The sequence below is a fragment of the Bidens hawaiensis genome, unplaced genomic scaffold, assembly GCF_021521415.1.
Source record: "Bidens hawaiensis isolate Kalapana, Puna unplaced genomic scaffold, B.hawaiensis_p1.1 tig00013873_1, whole genome shotgun sequence".
Lineage (NCBI taxonomy): Eukaryota > Viridiplantae > Streptophyta > Magnoliopsida > Asterales > Asteraceae > Bidens > Bidens hawaiensis.
The window spans coordinates 214,342-231,534 of record NW_027492188.1 but is presented as its reverse complement, the minus strand read 5'-3'; the positions used below and the strand labels follow the sequence as shown (position 1 = coordinate 231,534).

The 17,193-nt window shown below is 32.5% G+C and overlaps 1 protein-coding gene across 1 annotated transcript; it reads left to right on the top strand.

Annotated features, from left to right (window-relative positions):
• Positions 1 to 1,651: 1,651 nt before the first annotated feature.
• LOC143545229 (putative phospholipid hydroperoxide glutathione peroxidase) lies at positions 1,652 to 16,970 on the top strand. Its single transcript, XM_077037149.1, has 5 exons — positions 1,652 to 1,792; positions 6,984 to 7,031; positions 7,170 to 7,261; positions 16,609 to 16,684; positions 16,774 to 16,970. Exons 1-5 carry the CDS (start codon positions 1,652 to 1,654, stop codon positions 16,804 to 16,806), a joined length of 390 nt encoding a protein of 129 aa, XP_076893264.1. The 3' UTR covers positions 16,807 to 16,970.
• The last annotated feature ends 223 nt before the right edge of the window (positions 16,971 to 17,193 follow it).

Below are 17,193 nucleotides of genomic sequence, written 5' to 3'. Positions count from 1 at the left end.
ATTTTTGATTTAATTTATATATAAAAGGCAAATTTTTATACACATATATTTCAAAGAATTAATTAATTATAAAAGATGTATTTCTATATAATATAAATTTTAAAGGATTTATATAATAAATTATATTTAACCATCAAATCCGATCTATTTTGTTTACTTAACATATCCGCATTCCATCTTCCTTTATAGGCTTTATCGCCAATGCGTGATCCGCAATCGTCATTCTTAATATTATATTTTCATCTTTGCTCATCTGTTAAAGTGAGTATCACATTCCCTTATTTTTACCGCTTCCACACTTTTGGGGGCATATGCGTTTATATTTATTTCCCCACTATTTAATACACAAATGCAACTATTGTCACTTGTGTTTAACAATTTGTACCTTACTTGTTATGTGACTACATGCTTTATGTGAACCGCATTCGAAAAGGTCCAACATAATCTCATAGTATGATCATACGACAAGCGTAATAGCCATCGTCCAGTTTATCTGGCATCGTGCTCAATGACAGGTCATTTATTTACTCATTGGTTGAATTGTTTATCTCATTTGACTTTGTTGCGTATTTATTTATCTATTATATATATACACCAAAACTTGTGTGCTACTCACTTAACCTTGTGTTGACAAATTCTACTTTATTTTTAATGCATATGCAGATCATCGTGTGATATGAAGTTAAGTCAAGATTTGAAAGAGAACTTAAGATTCAAGATAGAGAAAATAAACAAGACTTTTATATTTGATATATGTTTGTTTGGTGAATTATTTGAGTTTGGATATTTGTATTGAATATTTGGTTTTAATTGAATTTAATATAATACATATTGAAATGTCCAATATTGCATGATAGTACCTTGAAAGCAATGAGCAATCAGCTCACGCCCCCTATTTCCGTTGTAGGTTGGGTTGTGACACGTGCTTTGTGAGAATAGTAAAGTAGATCAATCAAATGCAAACATAAATTCATTAAGATGATTGAAAATTTAGAGTAGATGGAGACAGTGACAGATCCATGATTTTTTTGTCTAAGGGTGCACTAGCTTTAAATGTTTTAATTTCATGGAATCAGATACAAAAATTTCGGTTCGACGGTTCGGGTCTGTTCACCGATTCGGGTTGGTTCATTACATTATAATGCTTTACCACTGGTTTAATTTGCTAATTTATAATCTAAAATATAACAAATAACTTAACAATTAAAAAATGAACCTAAACAAATAACAATAACAAGAACATTTAGCAAATGAATTTAAACTCACCGTCACGATTGGAGGATTCGTGGAAGAGTAACCACTAGCAAGGCTGGAAGAAGGCGGTCGGAGAAAGGCACAAGCCCGCGGCAGGTGACGGTGGTCTGTGGTCGACCAAATGCCCGAACTACCGCCAGAAGGAGGTGTGGCGCCTATGCAATCATGGTGGATAGAGGAGAAAGGTAGAGAGCAACGTTTGTAATTGTATATTTTTTTAAAATTTTTGGTTTATGAAACCCTAAAAGACCGCATACAAAATAAAAAAAGTAGTGTAAAATGGATTAAACCCGTGACCTTCAGTTAACCAACTTAGAAAGGTATCCACCAAACCAACAACTTATATTTTAATCTAGATGGCTCCTGATGGGGCCAAACTGTAGAAGATTGGGCCATGATGTCTTTGCAGGCCCAAGATCGCGCTAGCAGAGGGGCTGCACGAAATGGGCTTAATTTGAGCTACGGGCCTCCGTCTCAAGCGTGCTACCAGTCAAAACGACCGTTGGAACGTGCGCCACATTTTGGTAGCCGTAGGCCGGTTATCCCATTTATTTTTCCAAAATAAGCCTTCTAGATACACTTTTGGACCACTTTTATGTTTTTGTCTAGTTTTTGGCTTTTCTTTTGGGCTGTTGTTGGGCTTATGGTTGTTTTTGTTGGCCCAAGCCCATTTTGGATTCTCTATTAATATTTTATGATTGCCTTGTGACTAATCATTGACTAGAATTAAATAAAAACGTTTGACTTTTCAAATTTATGCCTTTTGGGTCGAATTTGGAGGTTTGGGGAAGGATCATCATGGGTATTCGTAGAATCAACGTGACTAGCCTTCGTTTACTATTAGTACTTTGCATCAGTATCCTTCCAATTTATAAGGTGGTTCACTCTATTAATTTCTATAAACCAATACACTATTATTTTGAAACTCGGGTGGTTCCTGGGTACCACCCATTTGTAAGGTGGATCAGCCATTGCATGGAGACATTATTCAAACGGAAAGAACAAACACAAAAATAATAATGCGAAAAGGAAAATGTGTCCCACATCGCTTGTCTTCTCGGGGGTAGATGGGTCTTAGGAAAAAGGACTAGTGTGAAGTGGTGTCATGAATTCTAAGCTGAAATTCATTGACGTTGATGTACACGCGTCCTTGTGTACCTTGTTTAGCTTGATTTATTAAAGTTTGATCGGTTTGGTTTGGTAGGGTTGGAATAGCTTGGATTGGTTTGGCTTGGGCTTGTGGTTGAAAGATTTGGGCTTGATATATTTGGAGTTGGTTGGTTTGGTTTTGGATGGTTTGAATTTGATATATTTGGAGTATAATTTCTCTCAGCTCTTATATAGACTTGTGAACAAGACGGTGTTTCAGTGAATGCATATTATTTAATATATTCTTTTAGTTGATGTTCATTTGTATTTAGTTGTATTTTAATTCAAAACCATTTGAGTTTATTTTATTTGGATAACACCACATCAATCGGTCTAAGTAAGAATTAATGGGCATTCTATTAAAAAATAATAAAGAACCAATGAAGCCAATCTGACAGTCATGGATTTTGATATTGTTTTAGTTTCCTTTTATCCTTTTAGACTAGGTGTTATGGAGGTGGATGGGGTACAAGGGGTGTGCAAATGAGTTAGCCCGAACTGACTTGGGTCAAACACGGGTTGACCCGAGACTAATATACATAGACAAATCCATAACCAAAATCTGGACCTTTGCATACTTAATGGTATCTTACCCGGGCATTTTGAGTTCGATTCTTTGGGTTTGTAGGAAAAACCGAAACCGACAAAAAGGGTTGAAGTCATTATGAAACTAACTTAGAATGTCAATGAATTTCCATCTTGTCTCTGCTGAACACCTGTTAGGTTGGGAATGATTTAGAAAGGAGAAGAAAAGAACAAGCAGAAGAACTAAGTTATAAAACATGTATGCAACATAGTGGAAGAAGAAGAAAAATAAAATTGTGCGCATAACGAGGAGGGATAACAAAGTGTAAAAACAAAGTAAAAAAGTTACGTGTAACGTAACTAAATGTGTGTAATTTACTAGTAAAGAAACTAGCTACCTTCAATTTGGTTCAAAACTAGTTAGACTTTTCAATGGGAATTTAAGAGTAGTCCATTTTCTAGGCTGACAAACGAGAGTATAGGCTTGCTTTTATTATTCCACATACAAAGCATGTAGCTATCATAATACCTTCTCTCTCTCTCTCTCTCTTGTATCAGTTGTTCTGTTTATTTCTCTAAACCTTTATGAAGAAGAACTAGGGAGTTCTTTGAAGATGAAACGATAAGACAACGGTGAAAAGAGTGATCCTCATATCATATATATAGTATGATAAAGATGATAATCCGGACAAAGACGTTGTTACATGGATGATGGAGACACACAAATGGCTATTCTGGTCGGTCTTTGAAAAGTCGGGTTTACTCGGGTAAAGACCAAGAACTGACCTGAAACCGAAATCATTTGAAACCTAGGACCAATGGTTACACGAAAAACATAAATATGGGTAGGGTTTCGGGTTTTGTACGGGTTACCCGAAATTTGCACAACCCTAGGGCATAACTCCACCTCTACCGCAGCGGAAAGATAGCCTCCTCACTACAACAACTCAGAGCATTCACAATACGTCCATCAAATTTAGTGAGTAGGGATTTTATAATATATGGATGGTTTAGGGTGTTGTGAGTGAATGAGAGAAAAAATGCAGTGATTTTTCTGTATATTTGAAAAGTTCATGTAGTACCTTAAAGATTTTTTAATATATTTTGAAAGTGTTACATTATTTGATTAGGAATGAGAGAGTACATTAGGGATGAGCTTTTTTTTCTAAATGCCCGTACCTGTACATGTACATGTACGTGTCTATTGGGTACGGGTATGGGTACGCAAGTTTACTGATTATAGGTACGGGCACTGTCGGATACATGTACGGGTATTACATGTATTGGTACCCGTTTAGAATATGTAAGGGCTTTTATGAGGATTCCAACACTTGTGACTTAATTTTCAAGCCGGATTTTCAAAACATAATATATATATATATATATATATATATATATATATATATATTAGTTGAATAAGTTCATTCTCAATTTATATGTGTATAGTCCTATATTGTGTATTCATATATTTTTATTTCATGTATGTGTAATTTTGTATATAAATAAATAACATGTATTAACTTTATCACTTGTTTTTATATAAAAATTGAGGAAGTAATAAACTAAGAAAAGGAAAAGGGAATGGATTCTATATTATGGCTTATTTATTTCATTTTTAGTTTTGGCATTACGGTTTGGTTGCGGTATTACGGTTTTGGTATTATAGATAATTGATTGTCGGTATCGTGCCGTTACCGATACCTAGTTTAGTGGAGATTTTTTAAAAAAAAAAAGAACAAAGAGGTACCAAAGCGAGTACCGTACCCAAAGTACCTATGCCCATACCCGTACCCATACCATATAATTTGCGTACGGCTATGGGTACCAAGATTTTCTGATTTTAGGTACGAGTACTTTCGGGTATAGGTACGGGTATATGTACGGGTATGGTCCCGATATCATCCCTAGAGTACATTTAGTGTGTTTTAGGGCCTATTTGTTTATACATGAATGATTCCATTCAGAGGTGAAATCTTAATCGCTCGGATTTCAGAGTGTTTGGTTAATTAAAAACCGACATATGAATGACTGAATAAGCCTCTTAATTATTAAAATATAAAAACACGCTGAATGAGAAATAGACATGATATGCCCCTGCCTCCTCCCCTTCCTACATTCTACGCAAAACACCACCGGAGATCGCAAGAGGAACACAATCGTTTGACAGGTGACGGAGTTTTGGCTCTCGCCGGTGGAGTTATCTAATTCGGTTTGAAATCCGGTGACGTTGTAGGTGACTCTGCTTTTAAAAGGTTCGTTATCTGCTTATATGTTTGAATTCAATTTGAGTGATTTCATATATCTTTTTAATATTTGGATTTTAGGGTTTTTAATTTAGGGAAATTTTGTTGTAGGTTTATTAAATAAACACTCGATGCTCGACAACAACATCAACAATCTGTTAACAATACCTTGTATTTTACAATATCGAGTAAAATCCTGTAGTGTTGGCAGATTACTAGGTGCAACATCTATAAGATTATATTTATCTGTCAGTTATATGCAGTTATGCATATAAAAAGATATTGTTGCATATGTAATATAGAATAAAGTACCTTTTATTGTTAAGAAATGATGATACATATTTGTGGAGGATAATAATCATGTGACATGAGTTTACTGGTCTAACCTTAATTAACATCACACTGTTCAGCTTGCAAGACCATATTATTCAGATTATAAATTTTGAAAGATGAAATCATACTAAGAAGTGAGAAACCATAACATCAGATTTCGTTATAAATTTATAATAATCAAACTCAAGTTATTCTCTTATTCAAATGATTACATTAGTTTTCCTTTTAAGTCTCACATGTATAGCAAATTAACATAACCGCTGATTTGTTGCAGTGATGTTGCAACTAGAATCAACAAGCCACCACAACCGGCATAAATCCACCATTGCTAGATCTTGAGCATTTCATCAGCGGGTACTTCAAGCACTTTTCTAACACCAAATACAAAGCACACACTAAAACTTAGCACTGTTAATATTACCAAAATTAAATATCATTAAGCGGGTTAAAAGAAATGTGAAAAACCGTCTGCAATTGTACCCGTCGAACCAATAATAACTCTTGTATATGTATATGTACATGTACACAAATCACTAAATATGGCTACAAACTCATGCTTCCATAAATAGCAGCAAACTCGATGAACATGCGAAGTTATGGTAACAAAACTTATTTGTTTATGATAAGAAGCTTTGAATCAATAAACTAGCTAATTTTGGTGTCAATGATGAATTATTGTATGTTTATCAAGAAAAGAGTTTAAGAGACAAGAAAAGATAAAGGCGTGCAATTGTTGAAACGACTCGGTTTTTAAGATGATTTTGGTTGTATTAAAATGGGTGTTATGTTTGTCCGGATATAACTTAAGTCGTGTTTGATGTTCAGGGGTTTTGTACTTATAGGTATATTGTTAAGTTTTTTGTGTTAATGTTTTATTGAACTGTTTTTAAGATGTATTTGGGTTGATTATAATAAAAGTTTGTTTTAAGATGTATTTTGGTTTGTTAAAATGAAAATTTGGTCATTTAGAACAATTATTATGCGCTTTGATTAAACAGATATATTTTATTCAACACAAAATAGTTCCAAGGGGTAAAATAGTCATTCTGCACAATCATTCAGATGTCCAACCAAACAACACTTACTGGTTCAGCACTTAGGGGCTGTTTGTTTTTCCTCAAAAGCTCTTCCAGATCACTTTTGTCTGCGCCGCGCAGACCACGCGCAGACGTTGTGGTCTGCAGTGTGTTTGTTTTCCCGAAGACATTTCATTAAAAAACCTCTTCGCGCCCTCTTCTCCTAGAAGTGTTGTTAATGTTACTTCTCACCTCTTCTACCCCTTTTTCTTATTTCTTCCATCGTTCCTTCATCAGACTTCAAAGTCCAAACCCTAATCCTCTCTAACCCTCCTCTCCACTGCCGCCCAACCACCGCCCTCCTCCACCGCTGCAACCCCGCCGGCGGCCTCCACTCTTCCACCGCCGCCGCTCCACTCATCCACCACCGCCGCCGCTCCACTCATCCACCGCCGCCGTTCAGGAGTTTGCTTGCACTCGTTTTAAAGCCGAATACCCAGCCTTCAATAAGGTCGGTATCGTATAAAGACTTGTTTTTGACTTTTTGAGTTTTTGTACTTAAAAAAGATTCATAATATAGAAATAAATAAACTTTCTTGATTCAAGATTCATTACACTTTTATCATCCTAAATCTGTTTTGTTGACCAGGTCGATGTGAACGGTAAAGTGGCCGAACCGTTGTATAAATTCTTGAAGTCGAGCAAAGGAGGGTTTCTTGGTGACAGTATTAAGTGGAACTTGTCACACTCAAACCTAAGACGGAAATGTCGGGGCGTGAGCTGATTGTCACAGCTCACAAGGTTACTATCATGAAATTATAAAGTGACAGTATTTAATTAATTTATTTATTATCAAATGACATTCATATACAACAAAAATAAAGAAAATTACAAATACAAAACCAACTATTCTTGTATATGTTTTATCCTAAAGTAATCTCTATGTGAGCTTCATTTCGATAAGCAATCCACATCTATAACCTGCAAATGCGTACAAAATATATGTTTGTCAACAACACATGTTGAGTGAGTAGATCACCAGTTTTGACACAAACAAAAATGGTAATAATATATAATGATATAAAGTGAATAAAAATAGGCAAAATTGTTATCTGTGAGTATAACCAATTAAACAATAGCACATACATAAACAATCAACCATAAAGAAAGGGCTAAACCGTTGCCATGCGAATGGGCATTGGTTACCAAAAATGAGGTGTCGGTGAAACCATTGCCAATGCGATCGGGCTCCGGCCACTACGACGGTCGTATGATCATACTATAATGAGATTATGTTGGACCTCTCCGAATGCGATTCAGTAAGCAAGTAAGAAAATAGCAAGTAACATGTAATCATTCAATTGATACACAACACAAAGATCACAGTTTGCGTTTGAGAAATAATAAGATAAATGGTACGAAAGTGTCCCCAAAACATTTGAAAAATAGGGGAGTAATTACTAACCTGATCGGATGAACGAAATAATAATGATGATTTGAGAATGATGAACCCTTTGGGATACAATTTCAAGAATTCCTAGTTGAATATTAGTAATATGAGTTAATTATAAAAGATAAAACATTATTTAACAAGTTAAGATTTCGATGCGACTTGTATTATGATTTATGATTAGTACGTTATGGATTGATCGATCTCTACAGTTATTATCATTGTGAAATCATTATTACTAGTTAAAGTAAATAAACGTGAGTTGAATAATTATATAATTATTTGAATAATATTTAACTAAATATAACGCAATTATAAATGTGTACATATCTAAATATAACTAGTAATAATTTATTACAATCGTTAAAATATGTATTTATCAAACAGTTTATATCTTGTAATATTTCACGAAAAGGAAATTTTATGAATATAGTTAGTACCTTAGAAAAACAACTATTATGATTTTAATAAAGATTGATACATACATACATACATATAATATATATATATATATATATATATATATGTATAAAAAATAATATAAGCAAATTTTATAAAGACGTTCAACGTCAAGAAGCTCCAATAATGGTGTCGGGTTCTAATAAAATAACGATAATTTATTGTTAATAAAAATGTAGTTATAGTACATACGTACGCATATATATACATATATATACACGTAAAAGAAAGATTTTAAAAAGATTTGAGAAGAAACATAAATTCTAAGATGGGGTTTAATAAAATTATGTTTATTTTATTTTAAATATTAATTATGATAATTTATAAAATCATTAATATGCTTAAAACAACAAATCAAATAATAAAGAAGCAAAAAGGGGCTGGCCTGGGTTCGAACTCGCATCCCTGGCCGGAACCCTGATAAACACAACATTGAAACCAGTTGAAGTAACAAGACAGTTGAGTAATATATGAAAATAATACGTTTTATTCAAAAACTGAAATAACCCCCATTGATAAGAACCCTAGAATTACAATAGATCGATCTGCTTGTTTAATGATCAATTCGTATTAGGGCTTTCATATTATATATCAAGACGAACTAATTGAGATGTTTAATTACCTTTCATGACGTTGGATTGATGGTGAACCATCAATGAAACCCGACGGCGACCAAGGGGTACGAAAAGAGGGTACACGGCTTGCTAAAAATCAATTAATTGATAGGGTATGGTTGCAAGGTGAGGAATAAGGTGTACTAGGGTTTAATCGCGTTTTCTTATACGATTTAGGCATATGCGTATTATCATATATGACGGGTTAGTAAATTATATAAATTAGTATCTTCAAGATCCTCTATTCCTAACTAAACGAGTCGGTGAGGCTGACTAAGGCAACATTATCAACGTGATTAATTCGATTATCAAGTTTATAACGAGAATTGTGATCCAAGGTGTTAAACGGGTCCGGATTATCAATTGGATTCGGGTACGGGTATATGGGGTCTTGGGTGTGGGTTTGGACAACTGGTTATATGGGTTATAATATAATGATTGCATATTAGACCCTAAAATATGAGGAGGGAAGCACATGAAGGTAATTGTTATAGTTTGGGTACTTTTTGCCAAAATATGAAAGATATATAGATTTATACAAATAAATAAATAATGATATTATAAGAATTTGTTTACTCGATAAACGTGATAATTTTGTTGATTAAATTTCCCGAATATAAAAACGGGTCGGGTATTTGAATAAATGAAAAACCCGAGTTGTTACAGTCTCCCCTACTTTAGGAAATTTCGTCCCGAAATTAAAGGATACAATAACAAAACCATTAAATTTTGAGGAAAGAAAGAAAAAACAATAAAATAGAATTTAAAAGTTTTATCATAACACAGAACTTTGAGTAGTCGAAACAACGCTTCAAATGAAAATCCGATAAAACCACTTATATATAGGATGTACCGGCGACGTATCCACCATGTCCTTATCATCTCTACATTTGTACCGTTATCCAAACTGCTTTCGGTTCTATATCATGACACACAATTGCACGCTTTACTATTTCCTTGGTGAGGACTTCGATAATTATTTAGGCCTCCATAATTACTTGGGTCATCGGATGGTCCACATAACTCGTCCCATCGTGTGGTTTACAAAATATTTGAAAGGCATGATTTTGTGAGAAAAGTTATTAATTTATTATAAATATGAGGAAATTGTTAACATAATATAAGACCATTGGGAGTTGATTTATTATAACTGTAAAATCAGAAGATTTTATAAAATATTTCTATTAACGTCGTTTAGATGAACTTTCAAGTTTGATTAATGAAATTAGTGAAAATTTTAAAGTAACCTAAAAGTTAAGAGAAACAGAAACATTGAAGTTGGGATAGATGATGCTTCGACAAGATCGATTGTGAAGAACGAGAGTAGGGATACGAGCCAACTAACAAATTTATGTGAAATTACCAATTAAGACAATAAACTAAAATTCAATGATTGCAAGGATAACATCAACAAAATTTGATGAATGGATTCATTGATAATTTTAGACGAATAATAACATATAAAATTTTCAAATATTGCAACATTCGAGGTGGAATTCATAAGATCGAGAGTACAAATTTGAACAAGATTAAATGAAGAATTTCAGGGACTCAGTTTAGTTAAATGAGAAACTCATGAAATTTAAAGAGAACATTATACAACATTGAAATATTGCAATTGTGTATTTAAGATGAGGTAAATTAAAATATTAAAGTACTGGAAGTAGTAATTGAAAATGCAAAGATATTAATGCAAAAATTTATGTATACAAACAAACTGTAAATAGATGAAAATGGGGAAGCAGATATTCATTAATCACCGAGATAGTCCAATTCAAATTAAATCTTTAAAAATAAATATCATATAAAGTGGGTCATTAGAATATCCTTAGATTAAAAGGGATTTTCCTATCTCCATTGAATCGTTAAAATTAGAATAAAGAAGTTGCAATATTCATAGTTTATCATGAAAGATTAAATAAATGATGAATATTAAAGTAATAATGAAAAATAGAGATGATATGAAAAATAATATAATTTAAATAGAAGAAAACGCGGAGCTGGATATGCATGAACCACAATGACTATTCCAATAACAACTAAAGAAATCATCGAAATATTTTAAATTCTCAAGATGTATTAAAAATTGAAGTAAGGAGCTGAAATATCTACGAACCAACGTGCAACTTCAACTAAATAACGAAATTTAAGAAAAGTGAAAATGGGTTGTTGTGATCCCCACGAACCACTGCAGGTTTTCAACAAAAATCGTGAAAATGTCAATAAATGAAATTAGTGGTCATGGAAATTTAATGAAAAATTCCTTTTAATAATGGAAATTAAATTAAATATTGAGAGAGAAAATTTCCATTGTGGAGATAATTTAGGTTAAATGATGAAGGATTCAATTAATAACAAAACTACAACAGTTATATTTCAACGACGAAAATTTATAAGATGAAAGATAAATTGTGTAACATGAGATCAATAAATGCATGATGTACCAAAAATATTAATAATCGAGGTTGAGGGTAGAAATTGACATGCTTTCAATAATTTGAAATAGCAAAATAAATGAGAAAAGCCAATTTAAATAATATGATCGACTAATAACTGACTGTCAAAATTTTAGTCTTTTAAAATTGAAAAACTGTTTCAGTTTATGAGAATCTAAATATTTTGATTAATTGATGAAATGTTAACGAATCAACTCCTAAGAGAGTTTTTTTTATAAAAACTAGGCAGATAGATAAGTACGACAACCAATGATATTGATCTTTGGAAAGATAAGAAAATATTGTATGTGAAAGAAAAAAAATTACTTAAAATGATGGATTTTCTAGGTTGGGTTTGTTCCAAAATAACTAATTTAGACAAATAATCATTTAAGGTATAATTGAATACAAAGTACGTTTAGACGAAAATGATGAAGACGATAAAAATCTTCTGTGTGAAAACTTAATTAGAACTGGTTTGATTCAAAACACCTTTGTTAATCGAGTTTATGAAAGCTTAAATAATTGAGATTGAATGATTTGAGGCACCTCGAATAGGTTTGTGAAAACGAGGTATGACTAAGGTAGACTAGATGAAATTAAGTCTTGCGGGTCTAGAATCTAATAAGCGAAAACGACCTTGTTACATGAAGAAAGCCTGAGGGGCATAGAGTTGGTAGGTTTAAGCTAAATGAGCATGGGCAGTATGGTACGGTGCCGGTATAATTTAATCTCTGCGTGAATGAGTAAAGAGATATACGTTGCGTAGGTGATTAGGTCTCCATAATTGTAGAAGGCACGTGTAGCAGGTGTATAAAGCTAAGTCGACGACATAGACCATTGTGGGATGTCTTTGTGTCGTAGGCAGCGTAACGACAAGTGTTAACAGGATAACCATAACTGTTATAGTGAGTGTAAGAATGACACAAGAATTGAGTTGGATGACGAAAGTCGCGAATAAGACGTAACGAGCATATTCCGGTGTAAGGTTTCTTGTTTGGGACACTATGATTTTGTTGAGATTGATAATTGGTTTACTTAATAACCTAAACTTGATTATTAAGCTTGCGTTTGTTATTATCGCTATTATCGTTGTTATGAGGGTGAGTAACGATAAATGAATCGAATTTCTCTGAAAGAAATTAGTGAACAAGATTAAATTGATTGCATTAGTGTTTTGAGTTAGAATTTATACCCTAGAGATTGTAGGAGCTATATCCTTGACTGTACTTGTGGTCATAAAGCGGGTGTAGAGAATATATGACCTGTAGTGTTTGATGTAGAAATCATTCTATAATTATGTAAATTGAGATTAAATGAGTATAAATAATAAGTTGTGTAAATTTCTTATTAGTTATTAAAGAAAAAGTGAAATTCGACATAAGTTGTGCTAGCGTTAATCATGACTTAAGTATAAGTCAGAATTTAAATGAGGTAATCTATATGATAATTCTTTAAGTAGGTGATATAATCAATGAGATGATTTGTTATGAGATTTTATCGAAGCATAACAAATTAAAATGTTAATAGTTAAAATTTGAGGGTGATAACTGAGATGTAATTGATAGTTATTGGGGGTATTGAGTTACTTGTGATAAGTTCGTTAATTGATAACGTGATATTCATGAACATGAGGGATATTGTTCAAATATTAAGGTATTTAATAATACTTTTATTTTAATTGATAGTTTGATGATGTTGTAATATGCGTATGAGAAAATAGTTATTAATTGCTCTTGATAATTTGTGAATGTAATAATATGAGTTCGAGATAACCGATTAGATAATTAAATAATAAGTTGTTTAGATGGACTTGTGATACCATAGTCCCAGTGAGTGAATGATTTGTGCTCCATCATGAGGATAAAAATATTTGTGAGTATGTGAATGAATTGAATCAATAAGTCTTGATCCAATATAATTAAATAATTAAGTAATTGAGTAACTAAATCATATAATAGGTTGTTTCGAATGAAATCAAATGTACAAACAACTAAACAAGTAACGAAAGTTTCAATTAAGTAACTAAGTCAATTGATAACTTGTTTCAAATAAAATCAAATACATAAACAAATAATAATAAATAACGTAAGTTTATCGATGTATCACCACACGTGATACTGCTTCAACCAAATATCATAAATATAATAATTGTGAACATGAATAGTTTGCGTGTTCATGGCGTCCCATAGATTTTTCACCCGACTAGACATTTAAAAAGTAATAAAATAATAACAATAAAATGAAATGGAAAGATTTAATCATTAACTGATTACATTAAACGCTTAAAGGTAAAAACAAAACTTAGGAAATCCTAAAAGAATTTCCTGTCGACGAAAACGACCAACAAAAATTTGAATGTAAATATATATCTTGGGAATGAGGCGTTGCCTCGAAGTTATAAAAGTATTTTGAGAGTAAGACATAGTTTCGAAATTATAAAAATATTTTGATAATGAGACATGAGCTCGGAGTTGTGTGTGCATGACAATAAAATTAGCATTAAACTAAGCAGTTAAATAAGTACTTAGTCTAGAAGGTAATTACATAAGCTGTAAACAACCAAATAGAACACATCAGGTAAACAAATAAGCACGTATAGGGTTCCTAAGCATGTTACTAAGGCACAACTAACGACCTATCTTAAACCTTCGACTCTGATACCAATCTGTCACACCCCAACCTAAGGCGGAAATGTCGGGGCGTGAGCTGATTGTCACAGCTCACAAGGTTACTATCATGAAATTATAAAGTGACAATATTTAATTAATTTATTTATTATCAAACGACATTCATATACAACAAAAATAAAGAAAATTACAAATACAAAACCAACTATTCATGTATATGTTTTATCCTAAAGTAATCTCTATGTGAGCTTCAGTTCGATAAGCAATCCACATCTATAACCTGCAAATACGTACAAAATATATGTTTGTCAAAAACACATGTTGAGTGAGTAGATCACCAGTTTTGACACAAGAAAAAATGGTAATAATATATAATGATATAAAGTGAATAAAAATACGCAAAACTGTTATCTGTGAGTATAACCAATTAAACCATAGCACATACATAAACAATCAACCATAAAGAAAGGGCTAAACCGTTGTCATGCGAATGGGCATTGGTTACCAAATATGAGGTGTCGGTGAAACCATTGCCAATGCGATCGGGCTCCGGCCACTACGACAGTCTTATGATCACAATATAATGAGATTAAGTTGGACCTCTCCGAATGCGATTCAAGTAAGCAAGTAAGCAAATAGAAAGTAACATGCAATCATTCAATTGATACACAACACAAAGATCACAGTTTGCGTTTGAGAAATAATAAGATAAATGGTACTCAAGTGTCCCCAAAACATTTGAAAACAAGTAAAATAGGGGAGTGATTACTCACCTGATCGGATGAACGAAATAATAATGATGATATGAGAATGATGAACCCTTCGGGATACAACGACAAGAATTCCTAGTTGAATATTAGTAATATGAGTTAATTATAAAAGATAAAAAATAATTTAACAAGTTAAGATTTCGATGCGACTTGTGTTATGATTTATGATTAGTACGTTATGGATTGATCGATCTCTACAGTTATTATCATTGTGAAATCATTATTACTAGTTAAAGTAAATAAACGTGAGTTGAATAATTATATAATTATTTGAATAATATTTAACTAAATATAACGCAATTATAAATGTGTACATATCTAAATATAACTAGTAATAATTTATTACAATCGTTAAAATATGTATTTATCAAACAGTTTATATCTTGTAATATTTCACGAAAAGGAAATTTTATGAATATAGTTAGTACCTTAAAAAAACAACTATTATGATTTTAATAAAGAATGATACATACATATATATATATATATATATATATATATATATATATATATATTTATGTATAAAAAAATAATATAAGCAAATTTTATAAAGACATTCAACGTCATGAAGCTCCAATAATGGTGTCGGGTTCTAATAAAATAACGATAATTTATTGTTAATAAAAATGTAGTTATAGTACATACGTACACACATATATATACATATATATACACGTAAATGAAAGCTTTTAACAAGATTTGAGAAGAAACATAAATTCCAAGATGTCGGTTTAATAAAATTATGTTTATTTTATATTAAATATTAATTATGATAATTTATAAAATCATTAATATGCTTAAAACAACAAATCAAATAATAAAGAAGCAAAAAGGGGCTGGCCGGGATTCGAACTCGCGTCCCTGGCCGGCACCCTGATAAACACAACATTGAAACCAGTTGAAGTAACAAGACAGTTGAGTAATATATGAAAATAATATGTTTTATTCAAAAACTGAAATAACCCCCAATCCCTAGAATTACAATAGATCGATCTGCTTGTTTAATGATCAATTCGTATTAGGGCTTTCATATTATATATCAAGACGAACTAATTGAGATGTTTAATTACCTTTCATGACGTTGGATTGATGGTGAACCATCAATGAAACCCGACGGCGACCAAGGGGTACGAACAGAGGGTACACGGCTTGCTAAAAATCAATTAATTGATAGGGTATGGTCGCAAGGTGAGGAATAAGGTGTTCTAGGGTTTAATCGCGTTTTCTTATACGATTTAGGCAAATGCGTACTATCAAATATGACGGGTTAGTAAATTATATAAATTAGTATCTTCAAGATCCTCTATTCCTAACTAAACGAGTCGGTGAGGCCGACTAAGGCAACATTATCAACGTGATTAATTCTATTACCAAGTTTATAATGAGAATTGTGGTCCAAGGTGTTAAACGGTCACGGATTATCAATTGGATTCGGGTACGGGCATATGGGGTCTTGGGTGTGGGTTTGGACAGCTGGTTATATGGGTTATAATATAATGATTGCATATTAGACCCTAAAATATGAGGGAAGCACATGAAGGTAATTGTTATAGTTTGGGTACTTTTTGCCAAAATATGAAGGATATATAGATTTAAACAAATAAATAAATAATGATATTATAAGAATTTGTTTACTCGATAAACGTGATAATTTTGTTGATTAAATTTCCCGAATATAAAAACGGGTCAGGTATTTTAATCAATGAAAAACCCGAGTTTTTACAGAACTTCACAAAGTTTCTAGTCAACCGTGATGGGGAGGTCGTTGACCGTTATGCACCCACCACCAGTCCTCTGAGCATCGAGGTAAACCATGTTTCGTCTTTCTTATAATTTTTTCGGTTCAAAATCTTGGACGGTGTTTTAACATATTCTCTTGGTTTTGTTAATTGCAGAAGGATATCAAGAAGCTGCTTAACGTCGCTTAAGCTTCGCGAATTGTTTGGTTATCGAGTGATTTTAGTAATAAATTAGCAACCATCTATGTTACTTGATTGTAATTAAGCATCAAATGTTTTTATGTTTATGGATTGTCAAATGAAGCTTGGATTATTATTAAGTATATGATATATGGGACTAGCTTATTGGCTTATATGAATGATTAATGGTATATTATTAAAAAATTGAAACTTCATAACAAGAAATATTTGACCCAAAAGTAGGGGTGTAAATGAGCGGAGCCCGAGCCAAAGGCGGTCGACCTCCCTACCTCCCCATCCCAGACAGCCTTGCTGCCGAGGGTGCGTCTTTCGCCTTTTTAGAATTTTTACCACCATACACAAAACTGAATGCCACCACCTGAAAAAAAAAGATTA